Raw genomic sequence first — 23,431 nt, 5'->3', positions numbered from 1 at the left:
GCTGGTCTGTCAAAATATAATAGAGACAGTAGATCTAGCTGGTCTGTCATAATATAATAGAGACAGTAGATCTACCTGGTCTGTCAAAATATAATAGAGACAGTAGATCTAGCTGGTCTGTCACATTACAATAGAGACAGTTGATCTAGCTGGTCTGTCATAATATAATAGAGACATAGAGACAGTAGATCTAGCTGGTCTGTCATAATATAATAGAGACAGTAGATCTACCTGGTCTGTCAAAATATAATAGAGACAGTAGATCTACCTGGTCTGTCAAAATACAATAGAGACAGTAGATTAACCTGGTCTGTCATAGTATAATAGAGGCAGTAGAGCTAGCTGGTCTGTCATAATATAATATAGACAGTAGATCTAGCTGGTCTGTCATAATATAATCGAGACAGTAGATCTAACTGGTCTGTCAAATTATAATAGAGACAGTAGATCTAGCTGGTCTGTCATATTACAATAGAGACAGTTGATCTAGCTGGTCTGTCATAATATAATAGAGACATAGAGACAGTAAATCTAGCTGGTCTGTCATAATATAATAGAGACAGTATATCTACCTGGTCTGCCAAAATATAACAGAGACAGTACATCTAGCTGGTCTGTCATAATATAATAGAGACAGTAGATCTACCTGGTCTGTCAAAATATAATAGAGACAGTAGATCTAGCTGGTCTGTCATAGTACAATAGAGACAGTAGATCTAGCTGGTCTGTCATAATATAATAGAGACAAAAAGACAGTAGATCTAGCTGGTCTGTCATAATACAATATAGACAGTAGATCTAGCTGGTCTGTCATAATATAACAGAGACAGTAGATCTAGCTGGTATGTCATACAATAGAGACAGTAGATCTAGCTGGTCTGTCATAATATAATAGAGACAGTAGATCTACCTGGTCTGTCATAATATAATAGAGACAGTAGATCTAGCTGGTCTGTCATAATATAATAGAGACAAAGAGACAGTAGATCTAGCTGGTCTGTCAAAATATAATAGAGACAGTAGATCTAGCTGGTCTGTCATAATATAATAGAGACATTAGATCTAGCTGGTCTGTCATAATATAACAGAGACAGTAGATCTAGTTGGTATGTCATACAATAGAGACAGTAGATCTAGCTGGTCTGTCATAATATAATAGAGACAGTAGATCTACCTGGTCTGTCAAAATATAATAGAGACAGTAGATCTAGCTGGTCTGTCATAATATAATAGAGACAAAAAGACAGTAGATCTAGCTGGTCTGTCATAATATAATATAGACAGTAGATCTAGCTGGTCTGTCATAATATAATAGAGACAGTAGATCTAGCTGGTCTGTCAAAATATAATAGAGACAGTAGATCTACCTGGTCTGTCAAATTACAATAGAGACAGTAGATCTAGCTGGTCTGTCATAATATAATTGAGACAGTAGATCTAGCTGGTCTGTCATAATATAATATAGACAGTAGATCTAGCTGGTCTGTCATAATATATTAGAGACAGCAGATCTAGCTGGTCTGTCAAAATATAATAGAGACAGTAGATCTAGCTGGTCTGTCATAATATAATAGAGACAGTAGATCTAGCTGGTCTGTCAAAATATAATAGAGACAGTAGATCTAGCTGGTCTGTCATAATATAATAGAGACAGTAGATCTAGCTGGTCTGTCATAATATAATAGAGACAGTAGATCTAGCTGGTCTGTCAAAATATAATAGAGACAGTAGATCTAGCTGGTCTGTCATATATAATAGAGACAGTAGATCTAGCTGGTCTGTCATAATATAATAGAGACATAGAGACAGTAGATCTAGCTGGTCTGTCATAATATAATAGAGACAGTAGATCTAGCTGGTCTGTCAAAATATAATAGAGACAGTAGATCTAGCTGGTCTGTCATATTATAATAGAGACAGTAGATCTAGCTGGTCTGTCAAAATATAATAGAGACAGTAGATCTAGCTGGTCTGTCATAATATAATATAGACAGTAGATCTAGCTGGTCTGTCATAATATAACAGAGACAGTAGATCTAGCTGGTCTGTCATAATATAATAGAGACAGTAGATCTAGCTGGTCTGTCATAATATAATAGAGACAGTAGATCTACCTGGTCTGTCATAATATAATAGAGACAGTAGATCTAGCTGGTCTGTCATAATATAATAGAGACAGTAGATCTAGCTGGTCTGTCATAATATAATAGAGACAGTAGATCTAGCTGGTCTGTCATAATATAATAGAGACAGTAGATCTAGCTGGTCTGTCATATTATAATAGAGACAGTAGATCTAGCTGGTCTGTCATAATATAATAGAGACATTAGATCTAGCTGGTCTGTCATAATATAACAGAGACAGTAGATCTAGTTGGTATGTCATAATATAATAGAGACAGTAGATCTAGCTGGTCTGTCATAATATAATAGAGACAGTAGATCTACCTGGTCTGTCAAAATATAATAGAGACAGTAGATCTAGCTGGTCTGTCATAATATAATAGAGACAAAAAGACAGTAGATCTAGCTGGTCTGTCATAATATAATATAGACAGTAGATCTAGCTGGTCTGTCATAATATAATAGAGACAGTAGATCTAGCTGGTCTGTCAAAATATAATAGAGACAGTAGATCTACCTGGTCTGTCAAATTACAATAGAGACAGTAGATCTAGCTGGTCTGTCATAATATAATTGAGACAGTAGATCTAGCTGGTCTGTCATAATATAATAGAGACAGTAGATCTAGCTGGTCTGTCATAATATAATAGAGACAGTAGATCTAGCTGGTCTGTCAAAATATAATAGAGACAGTAGATCTAGCTGGTCTGTCATAATATAATAGAGACAGTAGATCTAGCTGGTCTGTCAAAATATAATAGAGACAGTAGATCTAGTTGGTATGTCATACAATAGAGACAGTAGATCTAGCTGGTCTGTCATAATATAATAGAGACAGTAGATCTACCTGGTCTGTCAAAATATAATAGAGACAGTAGATCTAGCTGGTCTGTCATATTATAATAGAGACAGTTGATCTAGCTGGTCTGTCATAATATAATAGAGACATAGAGACAGTAGATCTAGCTGGTCTGTCAAAATATAATAGAGACAGTAGATCTAGCTGGTCTGTCATATTATAATAGAGACAGTAGATCTAGCTGGTCTGTCAAAATATAATAGAGACAGTAGATCTAGCTGGTCGGTCATAATATAATATAGACAGTAGATCTAGCTGGTCTGTCATAATATAACAGAGACAGTAGATCTAGTTGGTATGTCATACAATAGAGACAGTAGATCTAGCTGGTCTGTCATAATATAATAGAGACAGTAGATCTACCTGGTCTGTCAAAATATAATAGAGACAGTAGATCTACCTGGTCTGTCATAGTATAATAGAGGCAGTAGAGCTAGCTGGTCTGTCATAATATAATATAGACAGTAGATCTAGCTGGTCTGTCATAATATAATCGAGAGAGTAGATCTAACTGGTCTGTCAAATTATAATAGAGACAGTAGATCTAGCTGGTCTGTCATATTACAATAGAGACAGTTGATCTAGCTGGTCTGTCATAATATAATAGAGACAGTAGATCTAGCTGGTCTGTCATAATATAATAGAGACAGTTGATCTAGCTGGTATGTCAAACAATAGAGACAGTAGATCTAGCTGGTCTGTCATAATATAATAGAGACAGTAGATCTAGCTGGTCTGTCATAATATAATAGAGACAGTAGATCTAGCTGGTCTGTCATAATACAATAGAGACAGTAGATCTAGCTGGTCTGTCAAAATATAAGAGAGACAGTAGATCTAGCTGGTCTGTCATAATATAATAGAGACAGTAGATCAAGCTGGTCTGTCAAATATAATAGAGACAGTTGATTAACCTGGTCTGTCATAGTATAATAGAGGCAGTAGAGCTAGCTGGTCTGTCATAATATAATAGAGACAGTAGATCTAGCTGGTCTGTCATAACATAATAGAGGCAGTAGATCTAACTGGTCTGTCAAATTAGAATAGAGACAGTAGATCTAGCTGGTCTGTCATAATATAATAGAGACAGTAGATCTAGCTGGTCTGTCAAAATATAATAGAGACAAAAAGACAGTAGATCTTGCTGGTCTGTCATAATGTAATAGAGGCAGTAGATCTAGCTGGTCTGTCATAATATAATAGAGACAGTTGATCTAGCTGGTCTGTCAAAATATAATAGAGACAGTAGATCTAGCTGGTATGTCATACAATATAGACAGTAGATTAACCTGGTCTGTCATAGTATAATAGAGGCAGTAGAGCTAGCTGGTCTGTCAAATTAGAATAGAGACAGTAGATCTAGCTGGTCTGTCATAATATAATAGAGACAGTAGATCTAGCTGGTCTGTCATAATATAATAGAGACAGTAGATCTAGCTGGTCTGTCAAAATATAATAGAGGCAGTAGATTTACATTTACATTTAAGTCATTTAGCAGACGCTCTTATCCAGAGCGACTTACAAACTGGTGCTTTCACCTTATGACATCCAGTGGAACAGCCACTTTACAATAGTGCATCTAGGTCTTTTAAGGGGGGAGAGAAGGATTACTTTATCCTATCCTAGGTATTCCTTAAAGAGGTGGGGTTTCAGGTGTCTCCGGAAGGTGGTGATTGACTCCGCTGTCCTGGCGTCGTGAGGGAGTTTGTTCCACCATTGGGGGGCCAGAGCAGCGAACAGTTTTGACTGGGCTGAGCGGGAACTGTACTTCCTCAGTGGTAAGGAGGCGAGCAGGCCAGAGGTGGATGAACGCAGTGCCCTTGTTTGGGTGTAGGGCCTGATCAGAGCCTGGAGGTACTGAGGTGCTGTTCCCCTCACAGCTCCGTAGGCAAGCACCATGGTCTTGTAGCGGATGCGAGCTTCAACTGGAAGCCAGTGGAGAGAGCGGAGGAGCGGGGTGACGTGAGAGAACTTGGGAAGGTTGAACACCAGACGGGCTGCGGCGTTCTGGATGAGTTGTAGGGGTTTAATGGCACAGGCAGGGAGCCCAGCCAACAGCGAGTTGCAGTAATCCAGACGGGAGATGACAAGTGCCTGGATTAGGACCTGCGCCGCTTCCTGTGTGAGGCAGGGTCGTACTCTGCGGATGTTGTAGAGCATGAACCTACAGGAACGGGCCACCGCCTTGATGTTATTTGAGAATGACAGGGTGTTGTCCAGGATCACGCCAAGGTTCTTAGCGCTCTGGGACGAGGACACAATGGAGTTGTCAACCGTGATGGCGAGATCATGGAACGGGCAGTCCTTCCCGGGAGGAAGAGCAGCTCCGTCTTGCCGAGGTTCAGCTTGAGGTGATGATCCGTCATCCACACTGATATGTCTGCCAGACATGCAGAGATGCGATTCGCCACCTGGTCGTCAGAAGGGGAAAGGAGAAGATTAATTGTGTGTCGTCTGCATAGCAATGATAGGAGAGACCATGTGAGGTTATGACAGAGCCAAGTGACTTGGTGTATAGCGAGAATAGGAGAGGGCCTAGAACAGAGCCCTGGGGGACACCAGTGGTGAGAGCACGTGGTGAGGAGACGGATTCTCGCCACGCCACCTGGTAGGAGCGACCTGTCAGGTAGGACGCAATCCAAGCGTGGGCCGCGCCGGAGATGCCCAACTCGGAGAGGGTGGAGAGGAGGATCTGATGGTTCACAGTATCGAAGGCAGCCGATAGGTCTAGAAGGATGAGAGCAGAGGAGAGAGAGTTAGCTTTAGCAGTGCGGAGCGCCTCCGTGATACAGAGAAGAGCAGTCTCAGTTGAATGACTAGTCTTGAAACCTGACTGATTTGGATCAAGAAGGTCATTCTGAGAGATAGCGGGAGAGCTGGCCAAGGACGGCACGTTCAAGAGTTTTGGAGAGAAAAGAAAGAAGGGATACTGGTCTGTAGTTGTTGACATCGGAGGGATCGAGTGTAGGTTTTTTCAGAAGGGGTGCAACTCTCGCTCTCTTGAAGACAGGAGGGACGTAGCCAGCGGTCAGGGATGAGTTGATGAGCGAGGTGAGGTAAGGGAGAAGGTCACCGGAGATGGTCTGGAGAAGAGAGGAGGGGATAGGGTCAAGCGGGCAGGTTGTTGGGCGGCCGGCCGTCACAAAACGCGAGATGTCATCTGGAGAGAGAGGGGAGAAAGAGGTCAGAGCACAGGGTAGGGCAGTGTGAGCAGAACCAGCGGTGTCGTTTGACTTAGCAAGCGAGGATCGGATGTCGTCGACCTTCTTTTCAAAATGGTTGACGAAGTCATCTGCAGAGAGGGAGGATGGGGGGGGGGGGGAGGCTTCAAGAGGGAGGAGAAGGTGGCAAAGAGCTTCCTAGGGTTAGAGGCAGATGCTTGGAATTTAGAGTGGTAGAAAGTGGCTTTAGCAGCAGAGACAGAGGAGGAAAATGTAGAGAGGAGGGAGTGAAAGGATGCCAGGTCCGCAGGGAGGCGAGTTTTCCTCCATTTCCGCTCGGCTGCCCGGAGCCCTGTTCACAGCTTAGATCTAGCTGGTCTGTCAAAATATAATAGAGACAGTAGATCTAGCTGGTATGTCATACAATATAGACAGTAGATTAACCTGGTCTTTCATAGTATAATAGAGGCAGTAGAGCTAGCTGGTCTGTCATAATATAATAGAGACAGTAAATCTAGCTGGTCTGTCATAATATAATAGAGACAGTAGATCTAGCTGGTCTGTCATAATACAATAGAGATAGTAGATCTAACTGGTCTGTCAAATTAGAATAGAGACAGTAGATCTAGATGGTCTGTCATAATATAATAGACACAGTAGATCTAGCTGGTCTGTCATAATATAATAGAGACAGTAGATCTAGCTGGTATGTCATAGTACAATAGAGACAGTAGATCTAGCTCACACGCACACACAGCAAGGATGGAGTGAAAAAGTGCGGTGCTTAAAGACACAGAGAGCAGGCAATGGCATTACCATAATCTCTATAGGCCGTGCCGAGTTCAACGAGATATCCCGCTTGACCGTAGCTCGCTCGGTCTAAGCGCAGTGACCATGAGAAAAAGTAGGCCCAAAATGAAGCCTGCCCCACAACGTCATTTGTTTTGGGTGACAGTGAGAGAACTGTTAGGGTGAGAAGCACAATTCGACCTCAGGTACGTTTCTAAGGTCCTCCCGATCCGTGCAAGCCTAACCTTGACCCTGTGGCATTAACCCTTAACATTTAAAAGATGGTGTTTACATCAAACAGTTTGCATTGACTTCTCTCCCCATAGGAATACATTGCCTGCACCTCTAAATTCAACCTGAAGCCTATGTGGGTTATGAATATCGTATGAACCTGTCTTCTATGACAGTCCATCAGACCACTATGAGATCTACCTGTGTCGATTCTAAGCTTCCTGGAGCAACCGGAAGTGGTTAAAATCACCCTAAAATTGTTTATCCATACCCTGCCTGCAGTTTGATAGACATAGTGCATTCAACCCTGTGTAAATCAGTCAGTTCTTAACGTAAGGACTTAAAACTCAGGATTCTGTAAAAGCATACCCCAGTGAGGATATGTGTTGACTTATAGCTTCCTGTGCCAACCGGAAGTGCCATAATTGGTGTCTCTTGGGCTGTTTCGATGGGTTAAAAAAGTCAGATCTTTCCAAAACTTCATATATGTGATTAGGCAACCCCCATGAACTGTAAATCAATCATTTTCCCATAAAATTTCAAAGGACAACTAACTCACACACACACACACAGCTTGGAAGTAGGGACCTCAGTAGGGACCTGTTCTAGACCTCAGGTTGATAGTGCGTGGTGAGTTACGTGGCTCTAGAAGGTTCTCGGACCGAGAAACAGCCTCGTACATTTGCAATGACTTCAATTCATTTTTGCATCACGAAAATGACGACATTTAGAAATGTCCCAGAGTCGCAAGACTAGGTGCATTGTGACCATCTCGGCCCATATAGACAGACCCTAACGTTTCTGTCCGATAGCTCATTCAAGGACCCCGTAGCAAGTCATGGAAAAAAGTGGATTTTCAGCACCAATTAGGGTTTTGCTCGGACACCAAATGACCGATCGAGCCGAAACTTGGGATTCAGGGTCGCCTCAGCTAGGCCTACACATAACATAAGAAATGGACCCGCAGCTAGAACGTAACTACGTGTTTTATGTTTTTTTTATGGTTTGAACCGAAGGCGTTGTGAATTTTGGGCCAGCTCTGAAGTATGTGATAGTTGGCTTCTAAACAAGTTGGAAAAAGTGGGTTTGGTGTCAGTTTGTATCAGTTTGATGTCAGAATGATATCTAATTGACTGATGGATGGTGACTTGCTGGTGACTCTTGTCCATTTGCAATATGTTTAAACAGTGAGGTACCATCACCAAAGTGACATTCTGAAATCAACCCTAACGAGCGATTGAGATGATCCAGAATCACTGCAGAGCCATCCCGAGTTCATCGGGCCAGTCAATTTCACATTCCTGCAGGATTTTTATAGCATGACAAATTCGTGATGGTACCTGCCCATTGAACCATATTGCAAATGCACAGTAACTTTGCAAAAGTAAGAAAACATAAACAAATGGACATAATGAAATCACCATATTTTTATTTTTGGGTTACCAGTTGCACAACAATGCACGTGCATTTGCAATATGATTCAACAGTGAAAAAACATCACCAAATGGACATGATGAAGACCAGCTAGATCAACTGATAGGGGTGTCAGTAGGCTCTGGGTTGAGGTCAGTGATAAAGTAGTCTACACTGCTACAGCCAAGAGATGAGCTATAGGTGTACCTACCATAGGAGTCCCCTCAAAGCCTACCATTGACTATGTACATACCCAGCGTGCGACAGAGTTGCAGGAGTTGTGACCCGTTTTTGTTGGTTATCTTGTCATAGTTGTGCCTAGGGGGGCATATGTGGGAGCGAATGCTGTCACCTCCAGGCAGGTGTTTGTCCCCCTGTGTGCTGAGGGTGACAGGTTCTTGTCCAGTTCTGGCATTTAGGTCGCCACAGACTAGTACATGTCCCTGGGCCTGGAAATGATTGATTTCCCCCTCCAGGATGGAGAAGCTGTCTTCATTAAAATATGGGGATTCTAGTGGGGGGATATAGGTAGCACACAGGAGGACATTTTTCTCTGTTAGGATAATTTCTTTTTGAATTTCTAGCCAAATGTAGAATGTTCCTGTTTTGATTAATTTAATGGAGTGACTTAGGTCTGCTCTATACCAAATTAGCATACCCCTTGAGTCCCTTCCCTGTTTCACACCTGGTAGTTTGGTGGATGGGACTACCAGCTCTCTGTAACCTAGAGGGCAACCAGTGGGTCTGTCTCCTCTATACCAGGTTTCTTGCAGGATGACCATGTCTGTATTACCGATTTCTTTGGTGAAGTCCGGGTTCCTGCTCTTTAGGCCAAAGGCAGATGACCTCAGGCCTTGGATATTCCAGGATGATATAGTGAAGGCTTTTTGTTCCATAGAGAGTCCAATGTTGTTGGTCGTGGTTTGGCCTCAGGCCAGTAAGTGTGAGCAGAGCCTGCTGAGCATCTGGTACATGCCATTGGCTTGGGAGAGTGTGAGGGTGGGGGTTGGGACTGTTTGCCCGCTCACTACCTGGGCGTATGTGTGGCTTCCATGTTGAGGCCCTCTTTGCGGGGGTGGGGTGCATGGGGAGGGCAGGAGTGGCATAGGTCTGATCTGAGGGGGCCTAAATGGGGTGTGGGCATGGTTGACGTGGGGGGTGTTGATTGGTTGGGGTGTGGATGTGTCTGGGTGTGCTGTGTTCTGGATGTAATTCCTCTTGGCGTGGGTCCTCTATGTGTAGGTCCAGGGGGGGTCCTGCAGGTCTGGGACGGTGTCTCACTGGTCTGGGTGGGGTGTCTATTGATCTGTTGCTCCTGTGTGAAGTGTTGGGTATACGTTTGAGAGCGATGTCCTTTAGAGTTCGGGCAAAGGTGGGCACTGCTGCCTTGTAGAGGTGGACCTGGTCATAGAGGCTGTTCAAGTCCATGGTGGAGTGGTGGGCCAGGAAAACATTTGGTTTTGAGGCACAGTCACGGGAAATACTTGCATTTACCCGCTGTATTGTGGCAGGGTGGAAGTCTTTTCGTGGTAGCAGGGTGGAGATAACCACTTGTGCGTTGGGGAAAGTAGAAGAAGCCTTTTCAATCACTCCCTTCAGTGCTGTGGCCACCCTTACCTGCTGTGCTCTCAGGTCGTTTGTGCCTGTGTGTATTATTATGTGGCTGGGTGAGCCTAGTTGATCCTCAGACAGAAGGTCGAGGGCGCGCTGGGTGTTTGGACACACTGTGTTTGGGAAAACGTTTTTTTCTTCTATATATTTCCCATTTGAGTCTATAAGTAGTACAATCTGTGTCTTGTGTTTGTCCTCAGTGGGTGTGGGGGGGTTGTCAGAAGGGCTGTCAAGGTGACTGACAGGGGAGGTGCTCAGAGGGGGGGGGGGGCCACTGGGCTTGGGGTTCTTCATTTGTCTGTTCTGCTGTGATGTCGACTCTATGGTCAGGTGTGGACTGTTCTGCTGTGGTGTCGAGACTTTTGTCGGGTGCTGAGGTGGGCTGTTCTGCTGGTTTCTCTGTGGGGGTGGCCACCTCTCTAGTGGGTTGTTCTCTGTCACACGCCGTCCCCCTCAACCTCTCCTCCGTCCCCCTCACGCTCTCCTCCATCCCCCTCAACCTCTCCTCCACCAGCAGTCTGATCCTCTCCTCTAGTGCTCTGTTCTTCTCCTGATCCTGCTCTTTCTCCTGTTGAAGTTGTCTCACCACTGTCCAGAGTGCAGATATGTCTCTCTCCATCTCCAGCATTCCGGGTCTGGTTAAGGGGGTGTTGTTGTACTGGACTGTTGTCTGGGTCTGTGCTGACTGAAGTGTAATCGTGCTTCTACACCTGCATTTCTTGCTGTTTGGGGTTTTAGGCTGGGTTTCTGTACAGCACTTTGAGATATCAGCTGATGTACGAAGGGCTATATAAATAAATTTGATTTGATTTTTGATTTGATTTAATCACCTGCTGTTCCAGCTCCACCTGCCTTACCTCCAGCAGGGTGAATTTATCCTTCATTTCAATGAGGGAGTAGTAATCTGTGCTGGGAGGTTGACTCTCCGCTGGGGGTTGCTCGTCTGTGGGGTTACATAATGAAGAGGTCTGGTCTGACCCGCTCAGGGTGGGGGTATCTTTATCAAGGGAGAGCTTCTCCTGCTGGGCTGATTCTTTAATTTGGTGAAAGTCCAGCTGAAACTGTTTGGGGTTACCCTGTACAAGTACTGTTCCGGACTTATAGAGGTTTATATTAGCTGACTCAGAGTCCTCGTTGTCAAGTATTCTGAGTTTCCACCCCTCGTTAACCCCCCTCTCTTAACAAAGGGGTAGTGTGCTAATATAGCACTGTGCCATGCCAGGGGATGGTTTGTGTGGAAGATAAGGTTGCTGATGTTCCCATTTTTGTAATAGTCAGCAAAAAGTGTCTCTTGATTTTCCATAAGGAGCTTCATTTTGTAATCTTTTCTTGCCTTATCATTCTTTACATGGGGTGGCAGGGTAGCCTAGTGGTTAAAGCGTTGGTCTTGTAACCGGAAGGTTGCAAGTTCAAACCCCCGAGCTGACAAGGTACAAATCTGTCGCTCTGCCCCTGAACAGGCAGTTAACCCACTGTTCCTAGACTGTCATTGAAAATAAGAATTTGTTCTTAAAACTGACTTGCCTAGTTAAAAAAAGGTAAAATAAAAATTAAAAATAAACATGCACAGGGTACTGTATTTTAATTACCTCTGAACAGCGGGAGGGAGCTTCTAAGGCCTCTCCATTTGGTTGGGGTAGACTGTGTGACTCTCCTGCCATTGTTGGGCTAATGGGCTTTGACACCTCTTACTTGACACGTCAGTGCTAGTTGAAGCTGTATCAAGCTTGGGAGAATTATGTTAGAATTCAGTCCTTATAAAGTAATGTTGTGTATTTTTCTTCTTGGCTTTTGGAAATAAAATATAGTTTCAGGCTAAACATTACTCACTCAGTTCCAGGTTGGATGGTGTTTTCAGGTTTCTGTTGTTTTCCAGAGAATTTGCTGTATAGAGTAATAATTCGTGGTAGTTCTGTAATTCCTTCCAAAATCAGGTTGTAGTTTTTAAGTTTTGATTTGAAGTAGGGGTTATGTTGTAGAGGGTAGAATCCAGTATGTGTTCCTGACAAAAACATCCAATTTTATCTAACTCCTAATCTATCTTTTTTTTATAGAAAATACTGAAAAATGCAGGAGCTCATCTGATCCTGACCTCTGCTCTGCTCTATCTATCTATCTATCTATCTATCTATCTATCTATCTATCTATCTATCTATCTATCTATCTATCTATCTATCTATCTATCTGCATATCTGCCTATCTATATATCTGCCTATCTATCTATCTGCCTATCTATCTATCTATCTATCTATCTATCTATCTATCTATCTATCTATCTATCTATCTATCGATCTGCCTATCTATCTAAAAGTATTCAGACCCCTTGACTTTTCCCAAATTTTGTTACGTTACAGTCTTATTCTAATATGGACTAAATAAATAAAAAATCCTCCACAATATACTCACAATACCCCATACTGGCAAAGTGAAAACAGTTTCTGATAAATTTTGCTGATTTAAAAAAATAAATAAACCGAAATACCTTATTTACATAAGTATTCAGACCCTTTGCTATGAGACTTGAAATTGAGCTCAGGTATAGCCTGTTTCAATTGATTATCCTTGAGATATTTCTACAACTTGACTGGAGTTGACCTGTGGTAAATTCAATTGATTCAACATGATTTGGAAAAGTCCAATCCAATCAAAAGTCCAATGCAGGTGTAAAAGCACTGTAAATATAAGGTCCCACAGTTGACAGTGCATGTCAGAGCAAAAACCAAGCCATGAGTTTGAAGGAATTGTCCGTAGAGATCTGAGACAGGATTGTGTCGAGGCACAGATCTGGGGAAGGGTACCAAAAATGTTCTGTAGCATTGAAGGTTCCCAATAATATAGTGGCCTCCATCATTCTTAAATATAAGAAGTTCGGAACCACTAAAACTGTTTCTAGAGCTGGCCTCCTGGCCAAACTGAGCAATCGGGGAGAAGGGCCTTGGTCAGGGAGGTGACAAAGAACCCGATGGTCACTCTGACAGAGCTCTAGAGTTCCTCTGTGGAGATGGTAGTCCTTCTGGAAGGTTCTTCCATCTCCACAGCACTCCACCAATCAGGACTTAATGGTAGATTGGCCAGCCACTCCTCAGTAAAAGACACATGATTCTCTGGTCTAATGAAACCAAGATTGAACTCTTTGGCCTGAATGCCAAGCGTCACGTCTGGAGGAAACCTAGCACCATCCCTACGGTGAAGCATGGTGGTGGCAGCATCATGCTGTGGAGATGTTTTGCAGTGGCATGGACTGGGAGACTAGTCAGGATTGAGGAAAAGATGAACAGAGGAAAGTATAGAGCAATCCTTGATGAAAACCTTCTCAAGAGTGCTCAGGACCTCAGACTGGAGCAAAGGTTCACCTTCCAACAGGACAACGACCCTAAGCACACAGCCAAGACAACGCAAGAGTGGCTTCCGGACAGGTCTCTGAATGTCCTTGATTGTCCCAGCCAGAGCCTGAACATGAAACCGATCGAACATCTCTGGAGAAACATGAAAATAGCTTTGCAGCAACTCTCTCCATCCAACCTGACAGAGCTTGAGAGGATCTGCAGAGAAGAATGGGAGAAACTTCCCAAATACAGGTGTGTCAAGCTTGTAGCGTCATACCCAAAAAGACTCGAGGCTGTAATCGCTGCCAAGGTGAATCAACAAAGTATTGACTAAAGGGTCTGAATACTTTAAGTAAATGTCATTTCATTTTGTGGATTTAATTTAATCAGCAAAAATCTTGCTAGCTATCTTTCTCCTGGGGAACTGCTGTCAGGTCTTCATTCTTCATGTTTGTCCTTTTCAGAAGTTCTTCCGATGAGTATTCAATCAACTGTTTATATTCTAAAAAAGGGATTCACATCCAGGATCTGTTATTATACAATACTACATGTTCTTGTATATTTTGTTGTATCCAATTATGTGCGTGTGTGTGTATTGATTGACCCACACACTACACAGGAACTAGTAGGAAGGAACATGTATCAATAGTTTTTATTGAACACAGGTATTTTAGAAGGTATGGTTTTAACATACAGTATATGTAATTCAAAGCCTACAAGAAAAGTTATTTAAATATTTATATATATATCTATACAAATGTTTATGAAGGGTCAAAGAGCTTGTATCATAATTGTAGTTCTGGGGAGTGTACAAAGATAGACATGCAGAACAAAATGTTTCCATGGCAACTGAATAGTCACCTTTACAAAATGGCAGAGTCTCAGAAATCTGGACTCACACACACGCACGCACACACAGGCACACACACAAGCACAGGCACATGAACACACACACACACTCTCACCAACATAGTGAACCCAGTCTCACACTCTCACCAACATAGTAAACCCAGTCTCACACTCTCACCAACATAGTGAACCCAGTCTCACACTCTCACCAACATAGTGAACCCAGTCTCACACTCTCACCAACATAGTGAACCCAGTCTCACACTCTCACCAACATAGTGAACCCAGTCTCACACTCTCACCAACATAGTGAACCCAGTCTCACACTCTCACCAACATAGTGAACCCAGTCTGACACTCTCACCAACATAGTGAACCCAGACCCCAGTCTCTTGGTTCTAAAACGTTAAACAACATAATGGCATTAATTGCACTGTTCAGGTGGAGACTGGAGGGAGAACGTTCTGTGTGTATGTGTGCGTATGTGTGTGTACATGTGTACCCCGCTCCTCTCCCGTTGACTCCCAGATGGCGCTGACCAGAAGTCCCTATCTCTACTTCCTGTTGTTCAGAATGAATAAATGTCTCTGTCAGTCTCCACAGAGATTAGCTCCTCCTCCCAGGGATCCAACCCTGACAAACACAGGCACATACACTGCACAGCACAGGAAAAGGGCTACTCTGTCTTTTCAGCTTTGCCGTCTTTATTGAGCAGCTCGCTGGTTTTCCGGACAGTTCCGGTCTTTTCAGTCTCCTGACCAGAGGTTTTCCCAGGGTTCCCGGCTGCAGAATGTTTATCCAGGAAGTTGAGCATCTCACTAAGAACGGTCTGGAAGGTGCTGAGAGCCGCGCACACTGCCGGAGTCCCGAATCCATGGGTGATCAGACTGGAGAACACAAACACATGAAGACATAAATATACACTACATATATAGATATACATTATATACATTATATATACACTATACAGTGCATTCTGAAAGTATTCAGACCACTTCCCATTTTCCACATTTTGTTACGTTACAACCTTATTCTGAAATGGATTAAATCATTTTTTCTCCTCAATCTACACACAATAGCCCACAATGACAGAGCATTTTTGCAAATGTATTAAACATCTAAAGTATCCAGACCCTTTGCTATGAGACTCAAAATTAAGCTCAGGTGCATCCTGTTTCCATTTATCATCCTTGAGATGTTTCTACAACTTGATTGGAGTCCACCTGTGGTAAATTCAATTGATTGGATATGAGTTGGAAATGCACACAACTGTCTATTTAAGGTCCCACAGTTGACAGTGCATGTCAGAACAAAAACCAAGCCATGTGGTCGAAGGAATTGTCTGTAGAGCGCCGAGACAGGATTGTGTCGAGGCACAGATCTGGGGAAGGGTACCAAAAAAAATCTGCTGCAGTGACTGTCCCCAAGAACACAGTGGCTTCCATTATTTTTAAATGTAAAAAGTTTGGAACCGCTAAGACTGTTCTTAGAGCTGGCCACCCAGCCTAACTGATCAATCGGGGGAGAAAGGCCTTGGTCAGGTAGGTGACCCAATTGTCACTCTGATAGAGCTCCAGAGTTCCTCTGTGGAGATGGGAGAACCTTCCAGAAGGACAACCATTTCTTCAGCACTCCACCAATCAGGACCTTATGGTAGAGGGGCCAGACAGAAGCCACTCCTCAGTAAAAGGCACATGATAGCAAGCTTGGAGTTTGCCAAAAGGCTCCTAAAGGACTCTCAGACCATTTGAAACGAGTTTCTCTGTCAGAGTGACCATCGGGTTATTGGTCACCTTCCTGACCAAGGCCTTTTACTCCTCTAGAAAGAGTCTTGGTGGTTCCAAACTTCTTCCATTTAAGAATGATGGAGGCTACTGTGTTCTTGGGGACCTTCAACGCTGAATAAATGTTTTGGTACCCTTCCCCAGATGATTGCCTCGACACAATCCTGTCTCGGAGCCCTACGGACAATTCTTTCCACCTCATGGCTTGGCTCTGGCATGCGCTGTCAACTGTGGTACCTTATATAGACAGTTGTGTGCCTTTCCAGATCATGTCTAATCAATTGAATTTTCCACACGTGGACTCCAATAAAGTTGTAGAAACATCTCAAGGATGATCAATGGAAACAGGATGCACCTGAGCTCAATTTCGAGTCTCATAGCAAAGGATCTGAATACTGATGTAATAAAGGTAATTGTGTTTTTTTCTTTCAATACATTTGCAAACATTTATTCTATCCTGTTTTCACTTTGCCATTATGGGGTACTGTGTGTAGATTGATGAGGATGTTTTTTTTATTTAATCTATTTTAGAATAAGGCCTGAATAATTTCCGAATGCACTGTACACTATATAGACACAATATACACAATATATACATTATAAATACACTATAGACACTATGCAGACACGACACACACTATACAAACACTTTAGATATACAGTATCTATACAGTTTGGACACACCTACTGATTCAAGGGTTTTTCTTTATTTTTACTATTTTCTACATTGCAGAATAATAGTGAAGACAAACTATGAAATGACACATGTATTAACCGAAAAAGTGTTGATGAAATCAAAATATATTTTACATTATTCAATGTAGCCACCGTTTGCTATGATGACAGCTTTGCACACTCTTGCCATTCTCTAAACCAGCTTCACCTAGAATGCTTTTCCACCAGTCTTGAAGGAGTTCCCACATATGCTGAGCACTTGTTGACTACTTTTCCTCCCTGCGGTCCAACTCATCCCAAACCATCTCAATTGGGTTGAGGTTGGGTCATTGTGGAGGCCAGGTCATCTGATGCAGCACTCAATCAATCTCCTTCTTGGTCAAATATCCCTTTCCCAGCCTGGAGGTGTGTTGGGTTATTGTCCTGTTGAAAAACAAATGATAGTCCCACTAAGAGCAAACCAGATGGGATGGCGTATCACGGCAGAATGCTGTGTTAGCCATGCTGGCTAAGTGTGCCTTGAATTCTAAATACATCACAGACAGTGTCATCATTAAAGCACCATCACACCTCCTCCTCCGTGCTTCACGGTGGGAACCAAACATGTGGAGATCATCTGTTCACCTACTCTGCATCTCACAAAGACACAGTGGTTGGAACCAGAAATCTTAAACTTGGACTCATCAGACCAAAGGACAGATTTCCACAGGTCTAATGTCCATTGCTCATGTTTCTTGTCCCAACCAAGTCTCTTCTTCTTATTGGTGTCTTTTAGAAGTGGTTTCTTTGCAGCAATTCGGCCATGAAGGCCTGATTCACACATTCTGCTCTGAACAGTTGATGTTGAGATGTGTCTTTTACTTGAATTATGCGAAGTATTTATTTGGACTGGATTCTTAATGCGTTTGAGCCAATCTGTTGTGACAAGGTAGGGGTGATATACAGAAGATAGCTCTATTTGGCAAAAGACCAAGTCCATATTACGGCAAGAACAGCTCAAATAAGCAAAAAGAAATGACAGTCCATCATTACTTTAACCTTTTATAACTAGGGGGCGCTATTTTAATTTTGGGATAAAAAACGTTCGTTTTAAACAAGATATTTTGTCACGAAAAGATGCTTGACTATGCATATAATTGACATCTTTGGAAAGAAAACACTCTGACGTTTCCAAAACTGCAAAGATATTGTCTGTGAGTGCCACAGAACTGATGTTACAGAAAAAAACCAGATAAAAATCCAATCAGGAAGTGCCGCATTTTTTTAACCGCCTCATGGCAATGACTCCTTATATGGCTGTGGAGGAGCTAGGAGTTAGCTTACGTTTTCCACGTTTTCCCCAAGGTGTCTGCAGCATTGTGACATATTTGTAGGCATATCATTGGAAGATTGACCATAAGAGACTACATCTACCAGGTGGTCGCTTGGTGTCCTCCGTCGCAATTATTGCGTAATCTCCAGCTGCAGTATTTTGCCGTTTGCCTCTGATGAGAAACCAACTGCCAGGAATGATTTTTCATCGAATAGATATGTGAAAAACACCTTGAGGATTGATTCTAAACAACGTTTGCCATGTTTCTGTCGATATTATGGAGTTAATTTGGAAAAAGGTTTGGCGTTCTAATGACTGAATTTTAGTTTTTTTTTCTTAGCCAAACGTGATGAACAAAACGGAGCGATTTCTCCTATACAAATAATATTTTTGGAAAAAATGAACATTTGCTATCTAACTGAGAGTCTTGTCATTGAAAACATCCGAAGTTCTTCAAAGGTAAATTATTTTATTTGAATGCTTTTCTTGTTTTTGTGAAAATGTTGCCTGCTGAATGCTAGGCTTAATGCTATGCTAGGCTATCAATACTCTTGCACAAATGCTTGTGTAGCTTTGGTTGAAAAGCATATTTTGAAAATCTGAGATGACAGTGTTGTTAACAAAAGGCTAAGCTTGTGTTTCAATATATTTATTTCATTTCATTTGCGATTTTCATGAATAGGAAACGTTATGGTTGCTTTATGGTAATGAGCTTGAGGCTATGATTACGCTCCCGGATACGGGTTTGGAGTCGCAAGAAGTTTAACCTCATAGTCCGCCCAAACCCGTATGCGGTAGCGTAACTACAGCCTCAAGCTCATTAGCATAACGCAACGTTAGCGATTTCTAAAAATCGCAAATGAAATGAAATAAATATGCCTGTTCTCAAGCTTATCCTTTTCTTAACAATCCTGTCGTCTCAGATTTTCAAAATATGCTTTAGAACCAGAGAAAATCACTAATTTGTGTAAGAGTGGTGATAGCTAGCTTAGCATTAGCGTTAGCATTTAGCACGCAACATATTCACAAAAACCAGCCAAGGAATCAAATAAAATAATTTACCTTTGAAGAACTTCAGATGTTTCAATGAGGAGACTCTCAGTTACAAAGCAGATGTCCAGTTTTTCCTGAAAGATTCTTGTGTAGGACACATCGTTCCCTTTTGTTACTATGCATTTGGCTACCGAAACTAACCGAAAATTCAGTCACCTACATGTCGAACTTTTTTCCGAATTAACTCCATAATATCGACTGAAACATGGAAAACGTTGTTTGAATCAATCCTGAAGGTGGTTTGTCATATTTCTCTCCATTGAAAGCACCGTCCTTGTAGCCTGGTTTGTTCTGAGATTTGAATGGAAAAATGCAGACACCAAGCGGGACACCTGGTAAATGTAGTCTCTTATGGTCAATCTTCCAATGATATGCCTACAAATACGTCACAATGCTGCAGAGACCTTGGGGAAACAAGAGAAAGAGTCCGTCCATTCCTGTCGCATTCACAGCCATATAAGGCGATCATGGAAAACGTAGCCTCAGAAATCCTGTGCATTTCCTGGTCGGTCATACATCTTGGTTTTGCCCGAAGCATTTGTTCTAAGGGACTCACAGTGAAAATCTTTGCATTTCTGGAAACGTAAGACTGTCTTCTTTCCAAAACTATCAATTCCAAGCATATTCGAGCATCTTTTCGTGACAAAATATTGCGCTTAAAACGGGCACGTCTTTTTATCCAAAAATGAAATACTGCCCCTAGAGTCTTAAGAGGTTAAAGACAAGAAGGCCAGTCCATGTGGAAAATGTCAAGAACATTGAACGTTTCTTCAAGTGCAGTAGCAAAAAACATCAAGCGCAATGATGAAACTGGCTCTAATGATGACCGCCACAGGAAAGGAAGACCCAGAGTTACCCCTGCTGTTGAGGATAAGTTCATTAGAGTTACCCCTGCTGTTGAGGATAAGTTCATTAGAGTTACCCCTGCTGTTGAGGATAAGTTCACTAGAGTTACCCCTGCTGTTGAGGATAAGTTCATTAGAGTTATCAGCCTCAGAAATTGCAGCCCAAATAAAAGTAACGGACACATCTCAGAGGAGACTGTGTGAATCAGGCCTTCATGGCCGAATTGCTGCAAAGAAACCACTGCTAAAGGACACCAATAAGAAGAAGATACTTGCTTGGGCCAAGAAACACGAGCAATGGACATTAGACAGGTGGAAATCTGTCCTTTGGTCTGATGAGTCCAAGTTTGAGATTTCTGGTTCCAACTGCCGTGTCTTTATGAGACGCAGAGTAGGTGAACGGATCATCTCTGCATGTGTGGTTCCCACCATGATGCATGGAGAAGGTGTGATGGTGTGGGGATGCTTTGATGGTGACACTGTCTGTGATTTATTTTGAATTCAAGGCACAATTAACGTGCATGGCAACCACAGCATACTGCAGCAATACGCCATCCCATCCAGTTTGCTCTTAGTCTGACGATCATTTGGTTTTTAACAGGACAATGACCCAACACACCTCCAGACTGTGTAAGGGCTATTTGACCAAGAAGGATAGTGATGAGTGCTGCATCAGATGACCTGGCCTCTACAATCACCCGTTCTCAACCCAATTGAGATGGTTTGGAATGAGTTGGACTACAGAGTTTATTTATGTTTATTTCACCTTTATTTAACCAGGTAGGCTAGTTGAGAACACCTTTATTTAACCAGGTAGGCTAGTTGAGAACACCTTTATTTAACCAGGTAGGCTAGTTGAGAACACCTTTATTTAACCAGGTAGGCTAGTTGAGAACAAGTTCTCATTTACAACATGGACCTGGCCAAGATAAAGCACAGCAGTTCGACACATACAACAACACAGAGTTACACATGGAATAAACAAAACATACAGTCAATAATACAGTAGAAAAAGTATATATACAGTGTGTGCAAAATAGGTAAGATAATAAATAGGCCATGGTGGCGAAGTAATTACAATATACCTTTTAAACACTGGAGTGATAGATGAGCAGATGATGATGTGCAAGTAGAAATACTGGAGTGCAAATGAGCAAGATAAATAAATACAGTATCTGGATGAGGTAGTTGGATGGGCTATTTACAGATGGGCTATATACAGGTGCAGTGATCTGTGAGCTGCTCTGACAGATGGTGCTTAAAGCTAGTGAGGGAGATATGAGTCTCCAGCTTCAGTGATTTTTGCAGTTCGTTCCAGTCATTGGCAGCAGAGAACTGAAAGGAAAGGTGACCAAAGGGGGAATTGGCTTTGGGGGTGACAAGTGAGATGTACCTACTGGAGCGTGTGCCATGATTGAGTGCAGATATGGTGACCAGTGAGCTGAGATAAGGCGGGGATATACCTAGCAAAGACTTGTAGATTACCTGGAGCCAGTGGGTTTGGCGACGAGTTTGAAGCGAGGGCCAGTCAAAGAGAGTGTACAGGACGCAGTGGTGGGTAGTATATGCGGCTTTGGTGACAAAACGGATGGCACTGTGATAGACTGCATCCAATTGGTTGAGTAGAGTGTTGGAGGCTATTTTGTAAATTACATCGCCAAAGTCGAGGATCAGTAGGATGGTCAGTTTTACGAGGGTATGTTTGGCAGCATGAGTGAAGGATGCTTCGTTACGAAATAAGAAGCCGATTCTAGATTTAATTTTGGATTGGAGATAATAATGTGAGTCTGGAAGGAGAGTTGACAGTCTAGCCAGACACCTAGGTATTTGCAGTTGTCCACATATTCTACGTCAGAACTGTCCAGAGTAGTGATGCTGGACAGGCGGGCAGGTGTGGGCAGCGATCGGTTGAAGAGCATGCATTTAGTTTTACTTGCATTTAAGAGCAGTTGGAGGCCACAGAAGGAGAGCTGTATGGCATTGAAGCTCGTCTGGAGGTTAGTTAACACAGTGTCCAAAAAAGGGCCAGAAGTATACAGAACAGTTTCGTCTGCATAGAGGTGGATCAGAGAATCACCAGCAGCAAGAGCGACATCATTGATGTACACAGAGGAGAGAGTCGGCACGAATATTGAACCGTGTGGCACCCCCATAGAGACTGCCAGAGGTCCGGACAACAGGCCCTCCAATTTGACACACTGTACTCTATTAGAGAAGTAGTTGGTGAACCAGGTGAGTCAGTCATTTGAGAAACCAATGCTGTTGAGACTGCCGATAAGAATGTGGTGATTGACAGAGTCGAAAGCCTTGGCCAGATCGATGATTACAGCTGCACAGTAATGTCTTATCGATGGCGGTTATGATATCATTTAGGACATTGAGCGTGGCTGAGGTGCACCCATGACCAGCACTGAAACCAGATTGCATAGCGGAGAAGGTACGGTGGGATTCGAAATGGTCGTTAACTTGGCTTTCGAAGACCTTGGAACGGAAGAGTAGGATAGATATAGGTATGTAGCAGTTTGGGTCAAGAGTGTCTCCCCCTTTGAAGAGGGGGATGATCGCGTCAGCTTTCAAATCTTTTGGAATCTTAGACGATACGAAAAAGAGGTTGAACAGGCTAGTAATATGGTTTGCAACCATTTCTGCAGATAATTTTAGAAAGAGAGGGTCCAGATTGTCTAGCCAGGCTAATTTGTAGGGGTCCAGATTTTGCAGCTCTTTCAGAACATCAGCTATCTGGATTTGAGTGAAGGAGAAATGGGGAGGCTTGGGCGAGTTGCTGTGGGGGCTGCAGGGCAGTTGACCGGGGTAGGGGTAGCCAGGTGGAAAGCATGGCCAGCTGTAGAAAAATGCGTATTGAAATTCTCAATTATTGTGGATTTATCAGTGGTGACAGTGTTTCCTAGCCTCAGTGCAGTGTGCAGCTGGGAGGAGGTGCTCTTATTCTCCCAGAACTTTCTTGAGTTTGTGCTACAGGATGCAAGAGTGAAGGAAAAGCAGCCAACAAGTGCTCAGCATATGTAGGAACTCCATCAAGAGTGTTGGAAAAGCATTCCACGTAAGGGTGGTTGAGAGAATGCCAAGAGTGCGCAAAGCTGTCATCAAGGCAAAGGGTGATTTGTTTAACACTTTTTGGGTTACTAAATGGTTCCATATGTGTTATTTCATAGTTTTGATGTCTTCACTATTATTCTACAATGTAGAAAAAAGTACAAATAAAGAAAAACCTTTGTGTCCAAACTTTTGATGGTAGTGTATATACAGATATACAGTATGTCGACACTACATACACAATATAGACATTATATATATATTAAATAGACACCATATACAATATATATATATATATATACTCTATATAGATATTATCTACAGTATATAGACACTAGATGTACAA

General features: G+C 42.5%; 1 protein-coding gene across 1 annotated transcript in view; it reads right to left on the bottom strand.

Annotated features, from left to right (window-relative positions):
• Nucleotides 1-14,240: 14,240 nt before the first annotated feature.
• The window catches only part of tfap2d (transcription factor AP-2 delta (activating enhancer binding protein 2 delta)), a 42,420-nt gene continuing 33,229 nt past the window's right edge, over nucleotides 14,241-23,431 (bottom strand). Inside the window, exon 8 of the mRNA XM_029678767.2 lies at nucleotides 14,241-15,249. Within this exon, the coding sequence (XP_029534627.1) occupies nucleotides 15,039-15,249 (211 nt within the window). The 3' untranslated portion in view covers nucleotides 14,241-15,038. The remainder of the gene's footprint in view (nucleotides 15,250-23,431) is intronic.

This window comes from Oncorhynchus nerka, linkage group LG13 (assembly GCF_034236695.1).
Source record: "Oncorhynchus nerka isolate Pitt River linkage group LG13, Oner_Uvic_2.0, whole genome shotgun sequence".
Classification (NCBI taxonomy): Eukaryota; Metazoa; Chordata; class Actinopteri; order Salmoniformes; family Salmonidae; genus Oncorhynchus; species Oncorhynchus nerka.
This window is presented reverse-complemented; position numbering and strand designations above follow the sequence as displayed.